Source organism: Microcaecilia unicolor, chromosome 8 (genome assembly GCF_901765095.1).
Source record: "Microcaecilia unicolor chromosome 8, aMicUni1.1, whole genome shotgun sequence".
Classification (NCBI taxonomy): Eukaryota; Metazoa; Chordata; class Amphibia; order Gymnophiona; family Siphonopidae; genus Microcaecilia; species Microcaecilia unicolor.
In genome coordinates this window covers 71359679-71383195 of record NC_044038.1, presented here as the reverse complement: position 1 = coordinate 71383195, position 23517 = coordinate 71359679, and the positions used below count along the sequence as shown (strand labels likewise).

Genomic DNA, 23517 nt, shown 5'->3' with positions numbered 1-23517 from the left:
GCATATGAGGTTCAGTTTGAAACGCAGCCTTTAAAAAAAGCATCCAGATTTTAGAAAAAGTACAGATAAGAGCTAGTAATCTAATAAAGGGAACACAAGGGCTTCTTTAATTGCTTTATTTTATTATTTTGTATTTCACACCTTTTCAGTAGTAACTCAAAGTGAGTAACATTCAGGTCTAGTAGGCATTTTCCTCTCCCTGGAGGGCTTATAATCTATGTTTGAATGTGAGGAAATAGAGGGTTAAATGACTTGGCCAAGATCACAAGGAGCAGCAACAAGGTTGGAACCTTGCTTTTTATGCTAAAAAATTTCTCAGAGAGGGCCAATTAACTATGATGCGATACCTTTTGTGTAATATAGCTAAGAGCACATGAAGACCAGCTCCTAGCCATAAAAACATGACCATTTGTTCCATGTTCCTCCTTTTTTTTGTGGTCTTCCTCTTTGCGTTCCTGTGGATGAGCATTCAGCTTCCCATTCTTAGTCTAATCTCCCACATGACTGAACACAAAGCTTTGTAATGATCTGAATGGCTGCAAATACTAGTGAGGCTGCTGCCTAGTCCCCTGTGGCCTTCCAGCATGGACCTGGCTGGTTTTTGGGGAGGTCTAACCTCTCAGGTTCCAGCCTGGCTATTCTGTGCGCTATGGTTTTGCTGGGTAGTGCCTCATTTTTCTGCTCTTGCTTTCTCAGAATTGCCTCTCCTTTTGCCGCTGCTCTTGAGGGAGTGAATGGTAGACTGATTGTACCATTGTGACCTTCCTGCCTTTTTCATATCCGTGTCCTCTATATCCTAAGCATGCTCGAATTCTCCCTCTGTGCTTGTTTTCACTAACTTTCGAGCATCTCCTACCCCCTCAGCAAAGGAGTATTTTCTCATGTTGGTTGTTTTTTTAACTCTTCTCCAACTTCATACCATGATTCCTTCTTGAAATTCCTTTTCTATGACAAAACGTCACCTTCCTGTTATTCACTGAAGCTGGTCACATGAATGGTAGTATGGCAGATTTGTGTTGTGTTGTGTCCTTCTTTCTTCCACTGAGTATCTATCTTTTGAGTGTCTTAAAGATTTTCTTTGTAGCTTTGCATGGCTAGCCCTGTATCATTTTATTATCTTTTTTCTAAACTGCTTCAATCTTTTCTAAAAGAGATTTAATTATACTATAGAAGTATATGAAAGGGCCCTCCAGGGATCTTAAAAAGCAGCTACAAACTAACCAAAGGAGCCCTCTCTAAGGCTAAAGGCTAGAGAATTCCATTATTCAGAGTGGTAAGATTATGTAACACTTTTTTTCCAATCAGAAGTAGGTATAGCTACTTTTTTTGCTGCTGCAGAATTGGCTAGAGATGCACAGTTTTTCACCTTCCCCTGGATTACTGCAGAGGCAGAGCTGTGAGGCAGCCAAAAGAAAGTGGATCTGCATGGACCTCTTGTCTTTTACTCAACCAGCTATTTGACTGTGTAAAACAGGGAAAGTACTGAAGAGCAGAGTATCTCCTCTGGTTCTGTATGGCTGGAAAGATGTGGACTAGTCAGTGTGGTATGAAAGAGTGAATCTGAGAACATCTTATTCAGTATTTCTGTGGTGGACTTGGGAAAAATCCACTGCTTATTTCTAGATTAAACAACATAAAATGTATTGTGCTGTTTTGGGATCTTGCTGGGTACTTGTAACCTGGATTGGCCACTGTAGGAAACAGGATGCTGGACTTGATGGACCTTCGGTCTGTCCCAGTATGGCAATACTTATGTTCTTAGGATGGTGGTTAGATTTAGATGAAAGAGTATGCCAAATAAAGGCAAGTTGCAGGAGCAGATGGGAACTTTAGACTGAAGGGAAACTGTCATAACCCAGATACACTGAGTTAGTCCATCTCAGGATCTACCTGAGGCATGTTCCACTGAAGGATTTAAAAGTAAATTAGAGGCATCCCTATCGGATAATAATCTAAGGGGGTCAAGAGATGTGTAAGGTATAGAATCACCAGGGAATGTCATTGAATTTTACACAGAAGAATGATAGTGATGGATCATATTTTCTGATGCTCGATCTCACCCAGTTGATCACTTGCTGCTGCTTCTTAAGCTATTGACTCTGGGATTTAGAGATTAGGACCAGCCCAACCATGGAGCGACAGGTTTTTTTGCACATGGTCCTGCTTTTTAGCCCCATCCTCTGTGTATCACCCCTACATGCGAGAGTGGTGAAGCTCTTAGAGACAGGTTGCTGGCTTAGATGAACTGTTTTGTGAACCAGCCTGGCATTTTTTTAATGCTTGTATTGAATATGGAAGCACAGATAACACTGACTAAGAAAGCCTTTCTACACTTAAGATTCATTAAACAGCTATGCGCAGATCTTCCTTCTACAGATCGTTTTCAGGTAATGGGCCCGATATTCAGACTGCAGGAGAAAACCCGCATAAGAACCACAATCGATGCTGACCCTGGATATTCAATGTTTCTGGGACCGGCATTGAATATCCAGGGGTATTTTGGCTGGCTTAAACTTAACCAGCTAAGTGGATATTCAGCACTGGCCGCTATTTAGGCGGTCTGATTTGGCCGCTAAATTTAGTCGGCCAGTGCTTGAATATTTGTAGATAGCCAGTTATATCACATGATATAGTTGGTTAGCCACTATCCCCTGGATTCTATATAGCGCGCCTAGAGATCCTTGCCGAAATCCAAGCATATTCTATAACAACGCGCATAACTTAATTGGTTTAACAAGCTAATTGGCATTGATAACAGCTCTTAAGCAATAATGAGCAGTAATTGGCAATAATTATAATTTACGCGCACAACTCGCTAAGCGCATTCTGTAATGCAGTGCGCTTAACTTTTAACATGCGCAAGCAAAAAGGGGTGTGGTTATGGGCAGAGAAATTAGCGTTTCATGGGTGTTCCAAAATTTACATGGGTAAGTGATAGAACATGACCCAGTGTGCCTAAATCTTCGCACTAGGATTTATGCCACGTTTTCATTGGTGTAAATGGAGGTTCATAGTTTTAGGTGCTGCGATATCAGCTAAGCATATTCTATATACCGTGCCTAAATCTAGGCGCTGCTTATAGAATACGCTTAGTCGGCATTAATTTCCACGCTGATTTTTTTTTTTTTTGGCGCCATATATAGAATCTTCCCCTATATACTAACTGTGAGTATTCAGCAGAGATATAACGTCTGTCTCCCGCTGAATATTAGCGGTTAGCCGGCTGTTCCTGGCCAGTTAAACAGCGCTAAATATCTGCTGGAATGTGTATAGAATTATGTTTCAATCATTTTTATGGTTCAATAATTTTTATTGGAGAAATCTTAAATCATCATTAACATACAAACGATTCTGCGTAATTATCTAACATTGTATACTTAATGCTTTGAACAACATAGCGCATTACCCTTCGCCCAACAACAAAAGTCTCACAGCCGTCTGGTCTACCTGATTGTTTCTCCAGTAATTTTCCAGTTTCTCCCCCTATGCTTCTCCCCCCCTCTCCTCCCTCCCCTTCCAACACCCCCCCCCCCCCCCAATTGCAACTTTTAATCACAGTCCTCACATTCTAACTGTTATAGTAGCGCTTATTGCACATCTATTTTACATGTTCATTGTGTCCTCTGGCATAGGGCGTCAGCGTAAGCCAAAACGGCGTCCAGCATTTCCAAAAAGACCTGGCGCTTATCGGCCTCCGGGTTCGTAAACTCATTCTTTCCATGCATAGGATGCAGATCATCTGCCCTCTCCACTGAGATATCGTTGGGCCCTCCGCAGATAGCCATACCGACAATATTGTTTTCTTCGCCACCATCACTGCTCGCATGGCAAAGGCTCGGCATCCCCCCGACATGGGCCTGGATATTCGCGAAAAGAAGTCGAGCATCCATCTGCCAGTTTACATTCCAAATAATGGCAACCTGCTTAGTCAAGTCCCTCCAAAACTTCCAAATCCACGGACAATTCCAAAACATATGGCCCAACGTTGCACCTTCCGCTGCACATTTGGGGCATGCCCCATCTGGCAACACTCCCATGTGGAATGCTCGTCTGGGAGGCACATATGCTCTCAGAGTAAACTTAAATTGCACTTCTCAATAATTTGCTTGGTCCATGTGTCTGTGGTTGCCAATAAGATGTTCACGCAATAGTGTGGTTGTAATTTCCATCCCCAGTTCCTCACTCCACAAGTTGGATAGTCTCTCAAAATCCGGTTCTTTTGCCATGTCTTTAAAGTGTCTATGATAGAACGTTAGTGGCACTTTGTCTAACACCCCCAAGGAGAGCGCCGAACCCAGTTCCTCTTGTACATCTTCCACTAGTGCTTCCGGCGGGAGGCTTTCTATATAGTGCTTTAGCTGGTAATAATGAAACCAATCCAACGAACTTAGGGAAAATTGGGTCTGGAGTGCTGCCCACGATTTAGGCCGGCCTTCTTCATCGATGGCCTGCAGCACATACTCCAGTCCTTTCTCCTGCCAGCGGGTAAACGTCTCGTAAAGCTGACCCGGTCGGAATTCCGGGTTGCCGCAGATTGGGAGGTATGGGGTAGTACGAGGCGAAAATCAGTGGTGTCGGCAGAGCCAGCGCCAGACTGCCTGCGCCGCCGGCAAAAGTAGCACCTTACTCAGTAGGCTAGTTTCATCTTTGCTTTTCCTGTGTAGTAGGTAACTTATGTATTTCTGTTCAGTCTCTAGTAGCTCTAAGCTGGATGGAGTAAAGTACTGCTTGCACCTCATCCAGTCATTCAAGTGTCTCAGGCCACTGGATATTGTCATATAGCGCAGGTTCAGCAACCCCAGGCCTCCAAATTCCACCGGGAGTTGCAGGTTAGACAAGGCCGTTCTATGTTTTTTCTTTTTCCACAAGAAGGTCTGTAAAATCTTGTTTAGCCACTGCTCCTCAGCTTTGGTCAGATATAATGGCAGGTTCTGAAACACATACAACCACTTGGGAACTACTACCATGTTATATAAGGCTATTCTACCCAGTAGTGATATGGGGAGGCCCTGCCACATTTGTAGGCTCACTCTTGTATCATTCAGTAACTTCCTCACATTCCAGGTGTACACTTGAGAGAGGTCTCGAGGTATTTTGACTCCTAAGTACTTGATTGCCTCTTGCTCCCACTCTATAGGTAATGGGATCCTATGCTGTATTCCATCGCCTGGCAGGATCCCCAGGGCCTTGGACTTTTGGATGTTAAATAGGTAACCCGAGTGCTCCCCATATTCCTTGATCACCTCCAGAATTCGGGGTATAGATTGTTCAGGCTCCTGAGTCACTACAAGCAAGTCATCTGCGAAGGCTAGGGCTTTGACTATCCCACCCTTCAAGGGCACCCCCCTCACCCCCCCATCCCCCTGCAAGGCGCGGAGCAATGGCTCCATCGCCAACACGAAAAGGAGGGGGGATAGTGGGCACTCCTGTCGCGTCCCCTGATGAATCTGAAAGGACTCTCCCCTTACACCATTCACTAAAACTGCTGCTTTGGAGTCCCTGTACAGTGCTGCTAATGCATCTCCAAACCAACCCCGCAACCCCATTTAGCTCAGGAGCCCAAACAGATACCCCCAGTCCACCCTATCGAACCCCTTTTCGGCGTCCAGACTAAGGATCACTGCAGCACTCTGTTCATTTTGGCACTGCGCCATTGCCAGCAAAAGGCGCCGGACATTACTGCCCACCTGTCTATTCCGAACGAATCCCACCTGCTCTTCACCTATAAGTTCCAGTAGCAGGTGCCCCAAGCGTGCAGCCATTATCCGCGCTAAGATTTTCACATCTACATTAATCAGGGAGATGGGACGGTATGAACTGAGACACACCCCATCTCTTCCTGGCTTAGGTATCAGCGTGATCAGGGCTTCGTTCGCATATAGGGGGAATCTCTTCTCCTCAACTGTTTGTTCCAGATAGCTCCCAAGCACTTCCAACCCAGCCTTAGGCAGTGATTTGTAGGACTCTCCCATGAATCCATCCGGACCCGGGGCCGAGCTTAAAGCTAGGGATTTAATTGTGTCTTGCAACTCTTTGCCGCTAATAGGTTGATTTAACATGTCTATGTGTTGCTGCTGGAGTTTCGGGAGCCCTACCTGCTCCAGATAATCTGGCAAGCTAGTCGATCCCGCTGTTTCCCTCCCCTTATAAAGTGTACTGAAGTATTCATGAAAAATCTGCCCTATTTCTTCGCTATTATTTTTGATCACACCCTGGGGGTCTTTCATTGCTGTTATCACTCTTCCAGGGCCTGCTGCTTGCACCAACCGCACTAGGAGGATGCCCGTTTTGTTACCAAATCTCTGCAGCTTACACTTATAGTATAGGAGAGATCTTTTGGTTTGACTATGGATTAGCGTATTAAGCGTCATCTGAGCTGCTAAATACTGCTCTCTACTTACAGCAGATTGGGTTTTTATATATTGCCGTTTGGCCTTCCAGAGTTGAGACTCCAAATGTAAGATCGCCCTGGCCCGCTTTTTCTTCCGTGCCTGCACAAATGCTATTATGGTTCCCCTGAGGACCGCCTTAGAGGCTATCCATTAAAGATGGGGGTGATCCGCATGCTGCCTATTGAAGCGCTCATACTCCCTCCATTGAGCTGCTATTCAATCATTTTTATTAAGTTGACATAATCAGCTGTAACATTTCACATTACACAAGTAAGTTCCATAACAGCAGTTGGCATACCTTCACATTTTGCATTTTTATTAATATTAGTAGTTTCCCCCACTAAACTAATCCCCCCCCCCTCCCCGTTCCTACCCCCCTTCCCTCCCCAAAGCCTCCGACCCCCAGCAGCGGGGATTATAAGTTCAATATCTGGCTCCGGACCATTGGGATCAAGGTTTCCCAAAAGGGTGCCCAGCTGCATTCGAATTGTTGTCGTCTTATCCGTGGCTGGTTCCGCATTGCCAGATGCTCTGTACGTAAAAGTATAAGCATTTGAGTTCGCCAATATTGCAGTGATGGTGGTCTGTACCCCAGCCACTCCAGCAGGATTGCTTTTTTTGCAACTACTGTAGCTCTTTTTACAAAGTCTGTGAATCCCTTCGGCGTTGGCTTGCTTAGCCTTGGGTGTCCAAAAAGCAACTTTGGATCATATGTCCATATTCGAGACCAGAGTTCTGTTACTTGTCGCAGTATATGTGTATAGAATTATAATATAGAGATAAAAAGGTAAATATGTGGTGATAGAATTTACGGAAGAAATTCAAAAATCAGAAGTTGATTTTGAGAAGTTGCAGGAGGACCTTAAGAGACTGGGCAACCAGACAGCAGGATGAAATTTAATGTGAGTGCAAAGTGGTGTACATAGGAAGAACATCCGAAACTATAGCTACGTGATGCTAGGTTCTATAATAGGATTCACCATTTCCCCAGGTACAAATAAGTACATGTTTGAACTATGTAAACTGCTTTGAATGTAGTTGCAAAAAACCATAGAAAGGCGGTATATCAAGTCCCATTCCCTTCCTTTCCCCTTCTCCCCCCTTATTTGAATTAGTTTTTCTGTATAAGTTTTGCTTGATTTGTCTTTATTTGAAATTTCATAACTAAAATGTGAAAACGCATCTTGTCAACAAGGGGTGGGGGTGGGGGTGGGACTAGGCGCGGACAAAGGACCCCACTGAACAGGGCCCCACAATTGCTAAGACTGTCCCTGGTACAAAGACAGGGAACATGCCATGAAGTTACTAAGTAGTACCTTTATAGCAAATTGGGCAAAATATTTTTTTTATTCAATGCATTATTAGGCTCTGGAGTTCATTGCTAGGGGATGTTAAAAACTGTTATTGTAGCTGCGTTTTAAAAAGGTTTGGATGAGATCCAGGAGAAAAAGTCAATGGACTGTTGCTAAGTTAGACCTGGGGAAAGCCACCGCATATCCTTTAAGGTGAGCAGCATGGAATGTTGGTACTTTTTGGGATCTTGCCAGGTTAGGAACCGGGATGCTGGGCCTGAATATGACAATCTTGTATTCTTATGAAACAGACCTATCAGATTCTGAGCCTGGTAGTAATCACACTTTGGTTTTTTTTTTTAGCTAAAAGGTTTTTCAAAAATCAAGTTTTTAATGAGTTTCCAAAAGGTTAGTTGATTTCTACACTCTTTGACACTCAAGGACAGCTCATTCCAAATAATTGGTCACACACAGATAAGTTCTTTTGAGGGTCATGGTGACTCAAGTTGTTTTCAAGGAAGGAACAGTGAGTGAAGTGCTGATTAAAGGGGCCATTTTTACAAACTTTCTTTGCATGTAAAACACTGTTTTACACAGACAGGAGCTTATAAATTTGCCCAGGGTTGCACACATAGAATAGTACAAGCTACCAGCACATACCATGAACTTTTACACGGTATACGCATAGGCATTCCTTAGGATGGAGGTTGGGCAGAGTTAAGGATGCACGCACACATTTTCATCGCCCTTCTGTGTACCTTTTCTAATTTAGCTATATCTTTTTTGAGATGCGGTGACCAGAATTGCACCCCCCCTCAATATAAGAACATAAGAGTAGCCATACTAGGTCAGACCAATGGTCCATCTAGCCCAGCATACTGTTTTCCAAACAGTGGCCAAGCCAGGTCACAAGTACCTGGCTGAAACCCAAATCGTGGCAACACTCCATACTACAAATCCCAGGGCAAGCAGTTGCTTCCTCATGTCTTGTCTCAATAGCAGACTATGGACTTTCTTCAGGAATTTGTCCAAACCTTTGTTAAACCCAGGTACGCTAACCTCTGTTACCACATCCTCCAGCAAAGAGTTCCAGAGCTTCCATATCATCAAGCTGATCAATCCATAGACTGGTGGGTTGTGTCCATCTACCAGCAGGTGGAGATAGAGAGCAAACTTTTGCCTCCTTATATGTGGTCATGTGCTGCCGGAAACTCCTCAGTATGTTCTCTATCTCAGCAGGTGGTGGTCACACACAGCAGCAGCTCTGGCTAGGCCTCCAAGCCTAATTTTTAGGTTTTGTTGAGTGCCTGGGGTTGAGGGCTCTTTTGAGCAAGTGCAAACCTGGTGGTGCCAGGTCCCTCCTTTTCTCCCCCCTCCCGCTGGCTCCGTTAAAAAAAAAAAAAAAATTTTGAACGTCCTTAAAGGCGTTTATTTCGACATTTATTTAAGCGTCTATTGCAGCTACTCACTGGGACACCAGGTCGTTACAACTCGGAGCGGACAGCAGGTAATTTTTACCTTTTTATAGCGGGCAGGGGGTTCCCCGATTCTTCTCCTCGTGGCATATGGCGTCGGAGGGCGAGGGCGCAAAGGGTCGCTCCCCGGGTCGCTTGAGCGCTTCTAGAGGGGATGCGGGGGTCTTAAAGCCTGATTCGCCCTTGTTGGGTGACAGTTTCGTGACCGATGAATGTTCCGGTCCTTCCGGCGTGGCGGTTTTTCCCGCCATAAACGCCCATCCCCCGCTCCTCGCCTCCGCCATCTTGGCCGGCCACGCGGCTCGGACGGCTTCTTCTTGGGCCGCCCTTGAGGTTGGAGACATTAATGCCATGAACGCCCTTAATTTGGGCGACGGCACAGAAGCGGCTAAAGTTAAGAGCCGTTCTTCCCGCGCGGCTCCTTCGCGGAGTTTCGCGCCGGACGCCATTTTGGATGCGCAGCATGTCTCTCCCCCGCTATTGCGAGCGCCGGTTGAGGGTGCGTCTAGGGCTGTTGCCCAGGCTGCGGAAGTGCACAGTCTGGGGGGTTTCTCCCCCGAGTTTGTTTTGCTGCTGCATCAGGCCTTCCTCATGCACAACGCTGCCCCTGCTCCCTCGTCTGGTAAAGAGGTTGAGGTTCCCAGAGGTAAACGTCCTCGGGTTGATTCCCAGGCCTTGGAGGAATTTGTCTCCTCCGATGTAGATGAGGGCAGCGTGTCTGAGGTCTCCCAACGGTCCTTTGCGGATTCCTTGGAGGAGACGGATCCCCGCTCGGGTGGAGCGGATGACCCCTCTGCAGCGCGGCTTTTTAGCCCAGAGGATTTGCCCAACCTGTTGTTACAGGCCATGGACACTTTGAAGATTTCCTCTCCGGAGGACGTCTCTCCCTCAGCCCCTGTTGGCTCTGCCATTATGCTGGGGACGAAGCGCCCGCCTAGAACCTTCCACGTGCATGATGCCATGCACACCTTAATTTCGGCTCAATGGGATGTCCCAGAAGCGAGCCTTAAAGTGGCTAGGGCTATGTCCCGCCTCTATCCTTTGGCTGTGAGTGAACGTGAGGCCTATCTGTGGCCTACCGTGGATTCTTTAATCACTGCGGTGACTAAGAAAACGGCGTTGCCGGTGGAAGGTGGCACGGCCCTAAAGGACGCCCAAGACAGAAGATTGGAGGCGGCCTTAAGGTCGTCCTTTGAGGCGGCTGCTTTAAGTTTGCAGGCCTCAGTTTGCGGCTCCTATGTGGCCAGGGCGTGCCTGACTATGGTGCAGCGGGCTTCCCCCTCGGATCATTCCTTGAGGGCTGATTGGCCGGCCCTGGAATCGGGCTTAGCCTATTTGGCAGACTTGCTGTATGATGTCTTGAGGGCCTCAGCGAAAGGCATGGCTCAGACAATCTCTGCGCGGCGGTGGCTTTGGCTGAAACATTGGTCTGCTGACCACGCCTCTAAATCCCGCCTGGCTAGGTTGCCTTTTAAAGGCAAGCTGCTCTTTGGGGTCGAGCTGGACAAAATCGTGACCGATCTCGGCACGTCTAAGGGCAAGAAATTACCAGAGGTCAGGGCTCGGGCTAGTACTCGTCCCGGTACCTCCAGAGGACGGTTGCAGGAAGCCCGTCGGTACCGCCCGGGCAAGTCGGGTTCCTCTGCCCCCTCTTCCTTCAAGAGGAATTTCTCCCCCAAGCAGCATTCCTTTCGCAGAGACCGCCGTCCCGGAGGTGCTCCCTCCGGTCCTCCCCCAGGGTCTCGTACCCAATGACGGGGTCTTGGTCCACGCCCCAGTGCAGATTGGAGGACGGCTGTCCTCGTTTCTGGGCGAGTGGACCACAATAACTTCAGACGCGTGGGTGCTGGAAGTCATCAGAGACGGCTACAAACTAGAGTTCTGCCGACCCTTAAAAGACGGGTTTGTACTCTCTCCCTGCAAGTCTCCGGTCAAAGCTGTGGCAGTGCAGCAGACCTTGGACAATCTGATCCGCCTGGGCGCGGTCGTTCCGGTGCCAGAAAGTCAGCTTGGCAAGGGACGTTACTCCATTTACTTTGTGGTACCAAAGAAAGGAGGTTCTGTCCGGCCTATCCTCGATCTCAAAGGGGTCAATCGGGCCTTGAAAGTGCGGCACTTTCGCATGGAGACTCTCCGCTCTGTTATAGCGGCAGTGAAGGCAGGAGAGTTCCTGGCATCCTTGGACATCAAGGAAGCGTACCTGCGTATTCCCATCTGGCCTCCTCATCAACGCTTTCTGCGTTTTGCAGTCCTGGGACGACACTTCCAGTTCAGAGCCCTCCCTTTCGGGTTGGCTACTGCTCCGCGGACCTTTTCCAAAGTAATGGTGGTCATCGCGGCCTTCCTACGAAAGGAAGGGGTACAAGTCCATCCTTATCTGGACGACTGGTTGATCCGAGCCCCCTCTTATGCAGAGTGCGGCAAAGCTGTGGACCGGGTAGTTGCTCTTTTGAGCTCCCTGGGATGGATCATCAACTGGGAGAAAAGCCAGCTGCGCCCGACTCAGTCCCTGGAGTACCTGGGAGTTCGATTCGACACCCAAGTGGGCAGAGTGTTCCTGCCAGACAATCGGATTGTCAAACTTCAGGCTCAGGTAGACCAGTTCCTAGTAGCCTCTCCCCTTCGGGCTTGGGACTATGTGCAGCTGTTGGGCTCTATGACGGCCACGATGGAAGTTGTGCCCTGGGCCAGGGCTCATATGAGACCACTTCAACACTCTTTGCTGCAGCGCTGGACTCCGATGTCGGAGGATTATGCTGTGCGCCTTCCCTTGGACCCAGCAGTGCGCAAGGCGCTGAGCTGGTGGATGCAGACAGACAAGTTGTCTGCGGGAATGCCTCTGGTGACCCCAGAGTGGATTGTCGTCACGACGGACGCCTCGTTGTCGGGCTGGGGAGCCCACTGCTTGGGAAGGACAGCGCAGGGGCTCTGGTCTCCTGCAGAGGCAAAGTGGTCTATCAACCTCCTGGAACTCAGAGCCATTCGGTTGGCGCTTTTGGAGTTCATCCCGGTACTGGTGTTGAAGCCTGTACGGGTCCTGTCGGACAATGCCACGGCTGTGGCCTATGTCAACCGCCAGGGAGGTACCAAGAGCGCCCCTCTAGCCAAGGAGGCTATGAATCTTTGCCAGTGGGCGGAAGCGAACCTGGAGCAGCTTTCAGCGGCCCACATTGCCGGAGTCATGAATGTCAAGGCGGACTTTCTCAGTCGCCATACCTTGGAGCCCGGAGAGTGGCAGCTATCTGCTCAGGCGTTCTTGGACATCACGAAGCGCTGGGGCCAGCCGAGCCTAGATCTGATGGCGTCATCGGCCAATTGCCAAGTGCCGCGCTTTTTCAGCAGAGGACGGGACCCTCGATCCCTGGGAGTAGATGCTCTTCTCCAACAGTGGCCGACACAAGAGCTTCTCTATGTGTTCCCGCCCTGGCCCATGTTGGGCAGGGTGCTAGACCGGGTGGCAAAGCATCCCGGCAGGGTAATCCTGGTGGGTCCGGATTGGCCCAGGCGTCCCTGGTATGCGGACTTGATCAGGCTCTCAGTCGACGATCCTCTGCGGCTGCCAGTGGAGCAGGGCCTGTTACATCAGGGTCCCGTGGTGATGGAGGATCCCTCCCCCTTTGGTCTTACGGCCTGGCTATTGAGCGGCAGCGTCTGAGGAAGAAGGGCTTCTCAGACAAGGTCATCGCCACTATGCTGAGAGCGAGGAAGCGCTCTACTTCTACTGCTTACGCCAGGGTTTGGCGTATCTTTGCAGCGTGGTGTGAAGCAGGCTCACTTTCTCCCTTCACTGATCCAATTTCTTCAGTGTTGGCGTTTCTGCAAGAAGGTCTGGAGAAAGGCCTGTCGCTCAGTTCCCTTAAAGTCCAGGTAGCGGCTCTGGCTTGCTTCAGGGGCCGCCTGAAGGGTGCTTCCCTGGCTTCGCAGCCAGATGTGGTGCGCTTTCTCAAGGGAGTTAATCACCTGCGCCCTCCTCTGCACTCAGTGGTGCCTGCGTGGAATCTCAACCTGGTACTAAGAACATTGCAGAAGCCGCCTTTTGAACCCTTGTCGAGGGCATCTCTGAAAGACCTGACGTTGAAAGCAGTCTTTTTGGTGGCTATCACTTCAGCCAGAAGAGTTTCCGAGCTCCAGGCGCTCTCATGTCGAGAGCCTTTTCTGCAGTTCACTGAGGCAGGAGTGACTATTCGCACAGTGCCTTCCTTCCTGCCCAAGATTGTTTCTCGCTTCCATGTGAATCAGCAGCTCTGTCTCCCTTCCTTTCGTAGGGAGGACTACCCAGAGGAGTACTCTGCTCTTAAATATCTGGATGTGAGACGAGTCATCATCAGATACTTGGAAGTGACCAATGATTTCCGGAAATCGGATCATCTGTTTGTCCTGTTTGCAGGTCCTCGTAAGGGTCTGCAGGCTGCTAAGCCTACAGTGGCAAGATGGGTCAAGGAAGCCATTGCAGCGGCTTATGTGGCCGCGGGGAAGGTGCCGCCTATCCAGCTGAAGGCTCACTCCACGAGAGCTCAGGCGGCCTCGATGGCAGAGGCCGGATCCGTCTCCTTGGAAGAGATATGCAAGGCGGCAACTTGGGCTTCGGCTCATACATTCTCCAAGCATTACCGTTTGACTGTGGCTGCACGGGCGGAGGCCCGGTTTGGAGCTTCAGTGTTGAGGTCAGGGATTTCAATGTCCCGCCCTGGGTGAGTACTGCTTCGGTACATCCCACCAGTCTATGGATTGATCAGCTTGATGATATGGAAGGTAAAATTATGTATAATCATACCTGATAATTTTCTTTCCATTAATCATAGCTGATCAATCCATAGCCCCTCCCAGATATCTGTACTGTTTTTATTCTGGTTGCATTTCAGGTTCAAGTTTAGTCTTCAGTTACTTCAGAAAGACTTCGTGTTCAAGTTTTTTCACTTGGATTCTTCAAGAGTTAAGACGAGTTTGTGTTACAGTGAGCTGCTGCATTCCTCTCCCCTCCGTTTTACGGGGCTGGATTGAGACTTAAAATTCTGCCGGCACTCCCTCCCGCTTCGTGCGGCTGTAGGGCAGCTTTGTACCCCTCCCGCTTCGGCGGTGTTAGGGTCAGTCAGCTCCTCCCGCGGTTGCGGTTGCAGGATAAGCCAGATCCCCCCGCATCGGCGGGTGTGGTGTCCCTCCCCCGCTCCGCGGGGATGAGCTGGACGGATTCCCCTCCCCCACTTGTGTGGGGATGAGCTGGGTTAATTTCCCTCCCCCGTTTCGGCGGTGGTGAGCTGGGCAGAGTGTCCCTTCGTGGGTGTAATTCTCTAAGTGCTGAGTCCTGCGGATGGAGCTTTGATATCGACATACTGAGGAGTTTCCGGCAGCACATGACCACATATAGGGAGGCAAAAGTTTGCTCTCTATCTCCACCTGCTGGTAGATGGACACAACCCACCAGTCTATGGATTGATCAGCTATGATTAATGGAAAGAAAATTATCAGGTATGATTATACATAATTTTACCTTAACTATTCGTTGAGTGAACACATATTTCCTTCTATTTGTTTTAAAAGTATTTCCATGTAACTTCCTCGAGTGTCCCCTATTCTTTGCACTTTTGAAACAAGTAAAAAATCGATTTACTTCTACTCATTCTATACCACTCAGGATTTTGTAGACCTCGATCATATCTCCCCTCATCTGTCTCTTTTCCAAGCTGAAGAGCCCTAACCCCTTTATTCCGTCCTCATAAGAGAGGAGTTCCATCCGCTTTTTTCATTTTGGTCGCTCTTCTTTGAACCTTTTCTAATTCCGCTATATCTTTTTTGAGATACGGCGACCAGAACTGAACGCAGTACTCAAGCTGCGGATGCACCGTGGAGCGATACAAAGGCATTATAGTATTTTCAGTGTTATTCACAATCCCTTTCCTAATAATTCCTAGCATCCTGTTTGCTTTTTTGGCCGCAGCCGCACACTGAGCAGAAGATTTCAGTGTATTATCTACAACAACACCCAGATCTTTTTCTTGAGCGCTGACCCCCAAGTTGGACTTTAGCATCTGGTAGCTATGATTCGGATTATTCTTTCCAACGTACATCACCTTGCAGTTATCCACATTAAATTTCATCAGCCATTTGGACGCCTAGTCTTCCTGCAATATTTAACAATCTGCATGTGTTTTAACAACCTTGAATAGTTTTGTATCATCTGCAAATTTGATCACCTCACTTGTCATTATGATTTCCATATCCTTTATAAATATGTTAAATAGTACTGGTCCCAGTACAGATCCCTGCGGCACTCCACCCTCCTCCATTGAGAGAAATGACCATTTAAACCTACCCTCTGTTTTCTGTCCAATAACCAATTCCTAATCCACACCAGAACCTTACCTTCTATCCCATGACTCTTAATTTTCTCAGGAGTCTCTCATGAGGAACTTTATCAAAAGCTTTCTGAAAATCTAAATACACTAAATCAACCGGCTCATCTTTTTCCACATGTTTATTCATGCCTTCAAAGAAATGAAGCAAATTGGTGAGGCAAGACTTCCCTCGGCTGAACCCATGCTGACTCTGTCCCATTAAACCATGTTTGTCTATGTTCTGTAATTTTATTCTTTTTAATAGTTTCCACTATTTTGCCCAGCACCAGCATCAGGCTTAACAATCTGTACTTTCCTAGATCACTCTTAGAACCCTTTTTAAAAATTGGCGTCAACATTGGTCACCCTCCAGTCTTCAGGTATAATGGACGATTTTAACGACAGGTTACTATTACTAACAGCAGATCATCAATTTAATGCTTCAGTTCTTTGAGTACCCATGGATCTGTGCCATCCAGTCCAGGTGATTTACTACTCTTTAATTTGTCAATTTGGCTCAGTACATTTTCCAGGTTCACCGAGATTCCTTTCAGTTTCTCTGCATCATCACCCTTGAAAACCATTTTCTATACAGGCAGATTTCTTACATCTTCTTCCGTAAAGACAGAAGCAAAGAATTCATTCACAAACAGATGATCAAAAGCCCCGCGCTATTCCAAACAGCGCTCTAAAATAGCGCTGGAACAGCGCGGGGCTTTACCGCACCAATGATCAGAGATAATTGCATGCAAATTTAAGCACACAATTATCGCTAATCATGGGGTAGAAGTGTGGGCGAATTGTGCCTGAGCATGCGCTCAGCACAGTCCTCCCGCACTTGTTTGACAGGTCTGGGCTGTCAAAAGCCCAAACCTGTCAAACACAGGGGCTGGAGGTCCATGGGACCACCAGGCCCCGACTACCCCTGCCCCGAGCAACGGGGGCTGGAGGTCCGGCAGACCTCCAGTCCTCCCGATGTTCCCCCCCCCAGGTTCAGGGAGGGCTGGATATCCGGTGGGTCTCCAGCTCCCCCAGCCCCTCAGCAAATGGTCCCTGGTGGTCCAGTGGATGCGCTGGGCAGGGCTACACACCATATAAGTTCCCTTATATGGTGTGTAGCCCTGCCCTGCACATCCCAGGATGCACTGGACACCACCATTTTGCAGCGTCGAAGGAAGAGGAGGGAGGCAGGATACCTCCCTCCTCCAACCCAAGATAGGGGGGTAGAGAGGGGGGCGGATTGACACTGGACCACCAGGGACCCTAGCCAATGCTGGGGGGATGGGAGGGCTGGAGACCCACCGGATCTCCAGCCCTCCCTGAACCTGGCGGGGGGGGGGGGAATCAGGGGGGGGGGGGAACCCGCGTCCAGCGGACCTCCAGTTCCCCTGTCACTTGGGGGGGGGGGGTTTAGTCGGCGCCCACTGGACCACCAGGGACCATTTCCTGGGGGTTTGGGGGGCTGGAGACCCACCAGATCTCCAGCCCTCCCTGAACCTGGGGGGGGGGATCTTCAGGGGGAACCAGCGGTCCAGCGGACCCCCAGCCCCCCTGTTGCTGGCAGGTTTGCTTGTTGGGGGGAATGGGGGCCTGCCAGCATGCAAATGCATGCTGGACAGGGCTCACCATTCCTCTCCAATGATCTGCAATCCCTAACGCCAGCTCGGAGCTGGCTTAGGGTTTGCCTCGGCCAGCGCGCCAATCTTTGGCGCGCTGGCCGCTGATCATTGGGGAGGAATACCTAATGCCCTGATTAGCATGCATTTTCATGCTACTTGCGTTCAGAGCCCTCGAGCACGAGGGCTCTGATCATGGGGCCGTAGCAAACGCCGACGCTAACAGCCTCTAGCGCCGGCGTTTGCTCCTGATCACCCCCCTGTCAGTTTCTCCACTATGGCCTTGTCCTCCCTGAGCTCCCCTTTTGATCCTTCATGATCTAACAGTCCCGCGGATTTCGTTTGTAGGCTTTCTGCTTCTGGTGTACCTGAAAAAGTTGTTACTGTGAGTTTTAGCCTCTGCGGCAAGTTTCTCTTCATAATTCTCTTTTAGCCTTCTTTATTAATACTTTACATCTGACTTGCCAGTAGTTATGTTGCTTCTTATTTTCTTCATTTGGGTCCTTTTTCCATTCTTTGAAGGACAGTCGTTTGGCTGCAATGGCCTCTTTCACCTTTTAACCATGCTGGCTAACGTTTTCTCTTCTTTCCACCTTTGCTAATACAAGAAATGCATCTGGATTGGGCTTCCAAGATGGTATTTTTGTATAACGTCCATGCCTGATTTAAGAGGCATATTTTTGAAGCACTTAGGCTTCCAAAGTTCCATAGGTTTCTATGGAACTTTGGAAGGCTAAGTGCTTTGAAAATATGCTTCTTAGTGTCCTAACTTTGCAGCAGATCCTTTTAGTTTCTTTTTAACCATTTTCTTCATTTTATTTTAGTTTCCGTTTTCAAAAATTAAATGCAGCTACAGTAGATTTTTTTTGTGGGTTTATCATGATCACGGATTCCCAGGAGACTCAACACCGCCACCTCTCGCATTATGCCCTGCACGCCACCAAGGACCAGATTCAAAATGGCTGCTCCTCTTATTGGTTCCTGGACCAGTTGCTCTAAGAAGTAGTTGTTTATTACATCTAGAAATTTTATCTCCCTGGCACTCCCTGGTGTAACATTTATCCAGTCAATATCAGGGTAATTGAAAAAAACCCATTATATAGCGTTGCCCAGTTTGCCAGCTTTCCTAATCTCAGTTAACATTTCTTCATCCATCTGTTCATTCTTTCCTGGCGGACGGTAGTACAGCCCTTCAAGATTACTCCTTCCGTTCACACATAGAATTTCTATCCATAATGATTCCATGGTCCTATCTAGGTCATGTGTAATGCTTATTTTATTTGACTCTGTATCATATACCGCACCCCCTTCCAATTTGATCCTCTATCATACAATTTGTACCCTGTTAACACAGTGTCCCATTGATTGTCCTCTTTCCACCAAGTCTCTGAGATGCCTATTATATCTACCTCATCATTTAGTGCTATATATTCTAACTCTCCCATCTTATTTTTTAGGCTTCTAGCACTTCAAATTGTGTTTTTTCTTTTGGTCTATAAGCTGCTTAAAAGTTGAAAGGGATAATTTGCATCCTTTATCCTGCTCTCTCATTAAGTACACCTGGCTTACTTTCAGCATTGTTGAAATGAGAGGTTTCAACAATGCTGAAAGTATGCCAGGTGTACTGTGATTCCCTAAATGTCCTGTTTCAGTAGTATCCTTCAAGGATACTCCACACTGAACCATGCACTCCTGGGCGAATGCCGGCTTCCCCCCTCCCCCATTCTAGTTTAAAAGCTGCTCTATCTCCTTTTGAAAGGTCAGCGCCAGCAGCCTGGGACCTGGCTAATTAAATGCCCTATAACCATCTTATCTGCAAATTTTCAGGAAGACATGGCCGGCCGTGCCCTGCTGTAAATTCACTGTTGACAGATAGCTGGCTATACCGCGCGATATAACTGGCCATTTGCTGATTTTTGGCTGCTACATTTGGCTGTGTGAATACCAGGCCTATCTTTGGCCTGTTCAGACTTAACCAGCCAGTGCCGAATATCAGCTTGTCCAGTTATGTTTGAACTGACCAAAAGTGAACCGGATATTCAATGCTGGTCACCGGAAACAGCCCAGCATTGAACATCCGGGCTCGGCACCGACCAGGGAGTTAGCTGGGCTATCTCCTGCAGTCTGAATATTGGGCCCACAGTATTCAAGGTGCAGTCACACCATGGAGCAATACAAATATGATAATCTAGTTTTATTTTCCATTCCTTTCTGAATAATTCCTAACATGATTTCTTAGCCGCTGCTGCCCACTGAGCAGAGGGTTTCTTTTGTACTTATGACGATAATTACTGTTCAGGTAGATCATCATAATGAACTGAAACGAAAGCAGGGATTAAGTCCTTACACATCTTGGTTACTGCAACTCAGTATTTGATCATAATTCATATAAACAATCATCAGATTGTTGAACCCACAACAAGAGGAGGTGTGTTGGAATATAAACACCAGGGCTGTACCAAGGGTTGTATGAGCAGTGTGTCTGTATAGGGCATAAGGGAAGCAGGGCACCAAAATTGCTCCCTGTCCATTGTCTCCTCTTGGCTGTGGTACAATGGGTAGGGCAGGGGCACCTGGGACCATTTTGCACATGGTACAATTCCAGCTTGCTACACTACCGGTGAACACTGAGATAGGGCCACTCCATTACTGTATGCATTTAGATTGGTCACTTATATAATTACAGATCAGATGTAAGATACTTATATTGTCTTTAGAGACTAGAAAGACTATTTTCCTAAATACCTTGCAGGAAAGACTAACTTGAAACCATCCTGCTGGAAATTTGAAATCTGGTCAAGTGTATCAACTGGTCTCTGCGTCAGTGAGAAATGTAACATTGACAAGAGTAAGAACTTAAGCCCTCTCCATGATGACACTAGAATCTGCTGGAGTTTAGAAATCTGGAGAAATACAGGCTTTTCTGTTTGCACCTAGAAACTTGGGTGCTTGATCAATTTGTCACTTCAGAGGGGACAATTTTCACAGCCAGTTCAGTGTTTTTAGTCATATCATGAAGGGTGGAGGACAGGTTGTAGGGGTGACATTGCCCAGAATAGCTATTGCATTAACTTGCTGGTGTTATGTAATACTGGGTTCACGTGTTTTATATTATGCTATGAATTTTTTTATCTTTATGTTTTTCTGCTTGTGACTTGTATTTGACTAAATCCAAAAATGTGGTTTGAAAGATAGCATTAATCTACTTTATACCTCTATATCATTTTGTTGTTTTCTTATTGGTGAAAGAAGTGCAAAATAGAAGTATTTTCATTTAGATTTAAAGCTGAAAGCAGGCATTCTCTCTTCTAGGCCGGGAACTGAGTACAGCGCATCAGTATGGCCTGGCTGGTGCTGTCTCCTTCCCCTTCTTCTGGCTGGCTGGTGCAGGCTCAGCTGTGTTCTGGGTTTTAGGTGAGTGAGGTTCTACCTTCTCTCTGGTTTAGGGCTTGTTGCTGCTCTGTCACTGATGTTTCACTCCCTTCCATCTCAGGTGCCACCCTAGTGTCCATCGGGTCCCATGCTGCTTTCCATGAGCTGGAGTCTGCAGAGGTAGAGGAGCTGGAGATGGAGTCAGTGTGAACTGGAAGAGAGAGGGAGCCTCCACCAGCTGTGATGTGGACCTTCACCCCATCCTTCAATAAACATTCTATTTCTTTCTATTTTGTCATTTGCTGGATTTACCCTTTTTTGAGGTGGGAAAGGTGCAACACAGCACTTTTCTAGGAATGGCATTCCTTGGCTATTAACATTAAATGACTTCTCTGACAAAGATCCGGGTATACTTTAATCATTCTGAGTTAGTACTGGGTAAAGAATGAAATGCGGGTAGGATTGCTTGTTATTATTTAGCTTGGCGCTGAACAAGTTGTATTTAACTGAACTACTTACAGAAGTTCTACTCAAGTCTGTCTCACTTGTGTATGTTGATGGTGAGGCCAGCAGGCCATTTATAGAAATCTATACAGTTTAATTTATGAATTGCAGACAGTAAGGGGAGTGGATATGTTATCCTTAATAAATAGTCCCACAATATAGCATGTGTATTGGGAATTAGATAGGGAACAATGTTGCAATTAGAGGGAGCTCTTTTTCTCTCCAAATGTCTAGTAATAGATGCCTCCTTTTCTTAGTGTGTGGCCTGATTACACATTGTAGGGGTCTCTTTGAGCAGATTGCCGGGGGCATTCACAGAAGCAGGCATCTGCTGGACATGGCAGTGCTGTTGAGGCCAGTGTGGTGGACAGGTTCTTGTCTGCAGTGGTATACATTTGAATATTAATCACAGTTATTCAATTGCTAATAAAATACAAAACATATTTCATGTTTCTTTTGTGTTCTGTGATATTTTTATTCTCCCTAAGGCTCTTTAATAGGGCATATTCCAAGATGCGTCTCTCGCTGTCCTCAGGGAGTCATCATGCCAGTCTTCTTTCTTGCCATCTGAATTAGTCAGTAGCCCTTCCACACTAAACCTTTGCCTTTGTTTAGCTGATAGATTGCACACCGTGCCTTGTGTTGTGGCTGTTTTCATTGAACATACCCGAGTTGTACAATAATCCTAACACAACAGGGTGTAAGTGCAGTGAATGCATACCCCTATTGTGTTGGACTCCAGGGCATGCTTATAGTGTAGTGCACACCCTTCTTGGGATGCTGTGAAGCTGGGAGCACTTTGACCATTTTGCTCAGCATGTATGTTTCAACCTAGCTGGTACACACTGTTCTGTTCTTCATGGTTATAAATATCTGCTCTGTCCGTCAGGACTTTCAATTACACAGGAACAAAATGCTTTCTGCCACATTTTCTGCTTAATCTATCTATTGTTGGAGAAAGGTGGCAATCATTATTATAGATCGTGCTGTGAGAATGCTACACATAGTACTGCAGTCATAGTTACACATGTGTGTGTGTGTGTATCTATGTATGTATATGTATGTATGTGTGGGGGTCTCTCCCCTCCCCCCTACAGTCATGTATACATGTAGTCTTGGATTCTATATATTGTCACCAAATGTGGGCACAATCCTGAGATTCAGGCTCAAATAAATTAATGAGCTGTTAACAATCATTTGACATAAAATTGGCTCTTATTTGGATTTGCATGCAGATCTGGCTGCATTTGAATCTATAAACATCCACAACCAAATCCACTTGTAGGCAACCCAAAAGGGGGCATAGCTATGGGAGGGGCATGGGCAGGTCATGGATGTTCCTTGGGGGCAGCGCACCTAAGTTGGGTGCTGAAATATGCACTAAGGACTAAATTCTATATATGGCGCCTGAAAATTCCGCATAGAATAAATTTCAACCTAAGCGTATTCTGTAACTATATAGACTATGCTTAGTTGATATCCCAGTGCTGAAAACTATGCACATCCATTTACACCAATGAAAATGTGGTGTAAATACCGGCACGTAGATTTAGGCGCAGAAGGGGCATATTCTATAACGGTGTGCATAAATTTTGGGATGCCCATGAATGCCCATTTCCCCACCCATAACCACACCCCTTTTTGGCTCTGCACATTAGAATTTAGGCATGGTATATTACAAAATACGCTTTGCGAGTTATGCACATAAATTCTAATTATTGCCAGTTAGTGCTCATTATTGCTTAAGTGCTGTTAATGCTGATTGGCTTGTTAAGCCAATTAAGTTGTGTGTCATTTTAGAATATGCTTGGGTTTTGGCACAACGCTAGGCATGATATATAGAATTCAGCATTAAGCACTGTTCTATAAAGAATGCTCAGCCCAGTTCACCCTTTATAGAATAGTGCTGAGTGTGAGTTTTTCCCAGTGCCTACTTTTTGGCGTCATGTACTGAATGCAACTCTTAGAGCTTAACAGTATCTCTCACAGCACAGTCAGTATCATCCACACATACAGTTCAGGGGTTGGCACTACACTTAGTGTCTCACATACATTACCTGCAGTCAAGTGTAGACTCACAGATTAACAGACTCACAGCGCAGTCAGTGTCTCTCTTTCTCAAACACATGCATACATACAGACAACTCAGTGGTTACAGCCTCACATACAAACACAACATAGTCATACACAAACACCACAGTTATAACTCAACAGTCTCATGAACACACATCACCACAAACATGCAAGGGAAAGCACCTTTTTTTTTTTTTAAGGCTCCAGTTTTGTGGAACCAACTCCCATTGGAGATGAGATTAGAAAAATCTTTTATGCTATTTAAGGGTAGATTAAAGGCCTTTTTTTTGCACAAGAATTGAGGTAGGATAAGGGGTAACAATCTGCAGTTTAGTGAGTATTTGGCATTTCTGTCTCCTTTTGTATTGCTGAGTGTGGATGATTGGCCCTTTTACTATAATTAATGGCATTCTTTTATAATTAATTTTATAGTTTTATTATAAACCACTTTGATAAATTTT

At 46.8% G+C, this 23517-nt stretch overlaps 1 protein-coding gene across 3 annotated transcripts in view; it reads left to right on the top strand.

Moving 5' to 3' along the window:
- Positions 1-21436, top strand: part of RABAC1 (Rab acceptor 1) — a 74382-nt gene extending 52946 nt beyond the window's left edge. For all 3 annotated transcript variants that reach the window (XM_030212223.1, XM_030212224.1, XM_030212225.1), the window contains 2 exons: positions 20420-20521; positions 20601-21436. In XM_030212223.1, coding sequence (XP_030068083.1) covers positions 20420-20521; positions 20601-20689 — 191 coding nt within the window. In that variant the 3' untranslated portion in view covers positions 20690-21436. The remainder of the gene's footprint in view (positions 1-20419; positions 20522-20600) is intronic.
- The last annotated feature ends 2081 nt before the right edge of the window (positions 21437-23517 follow it).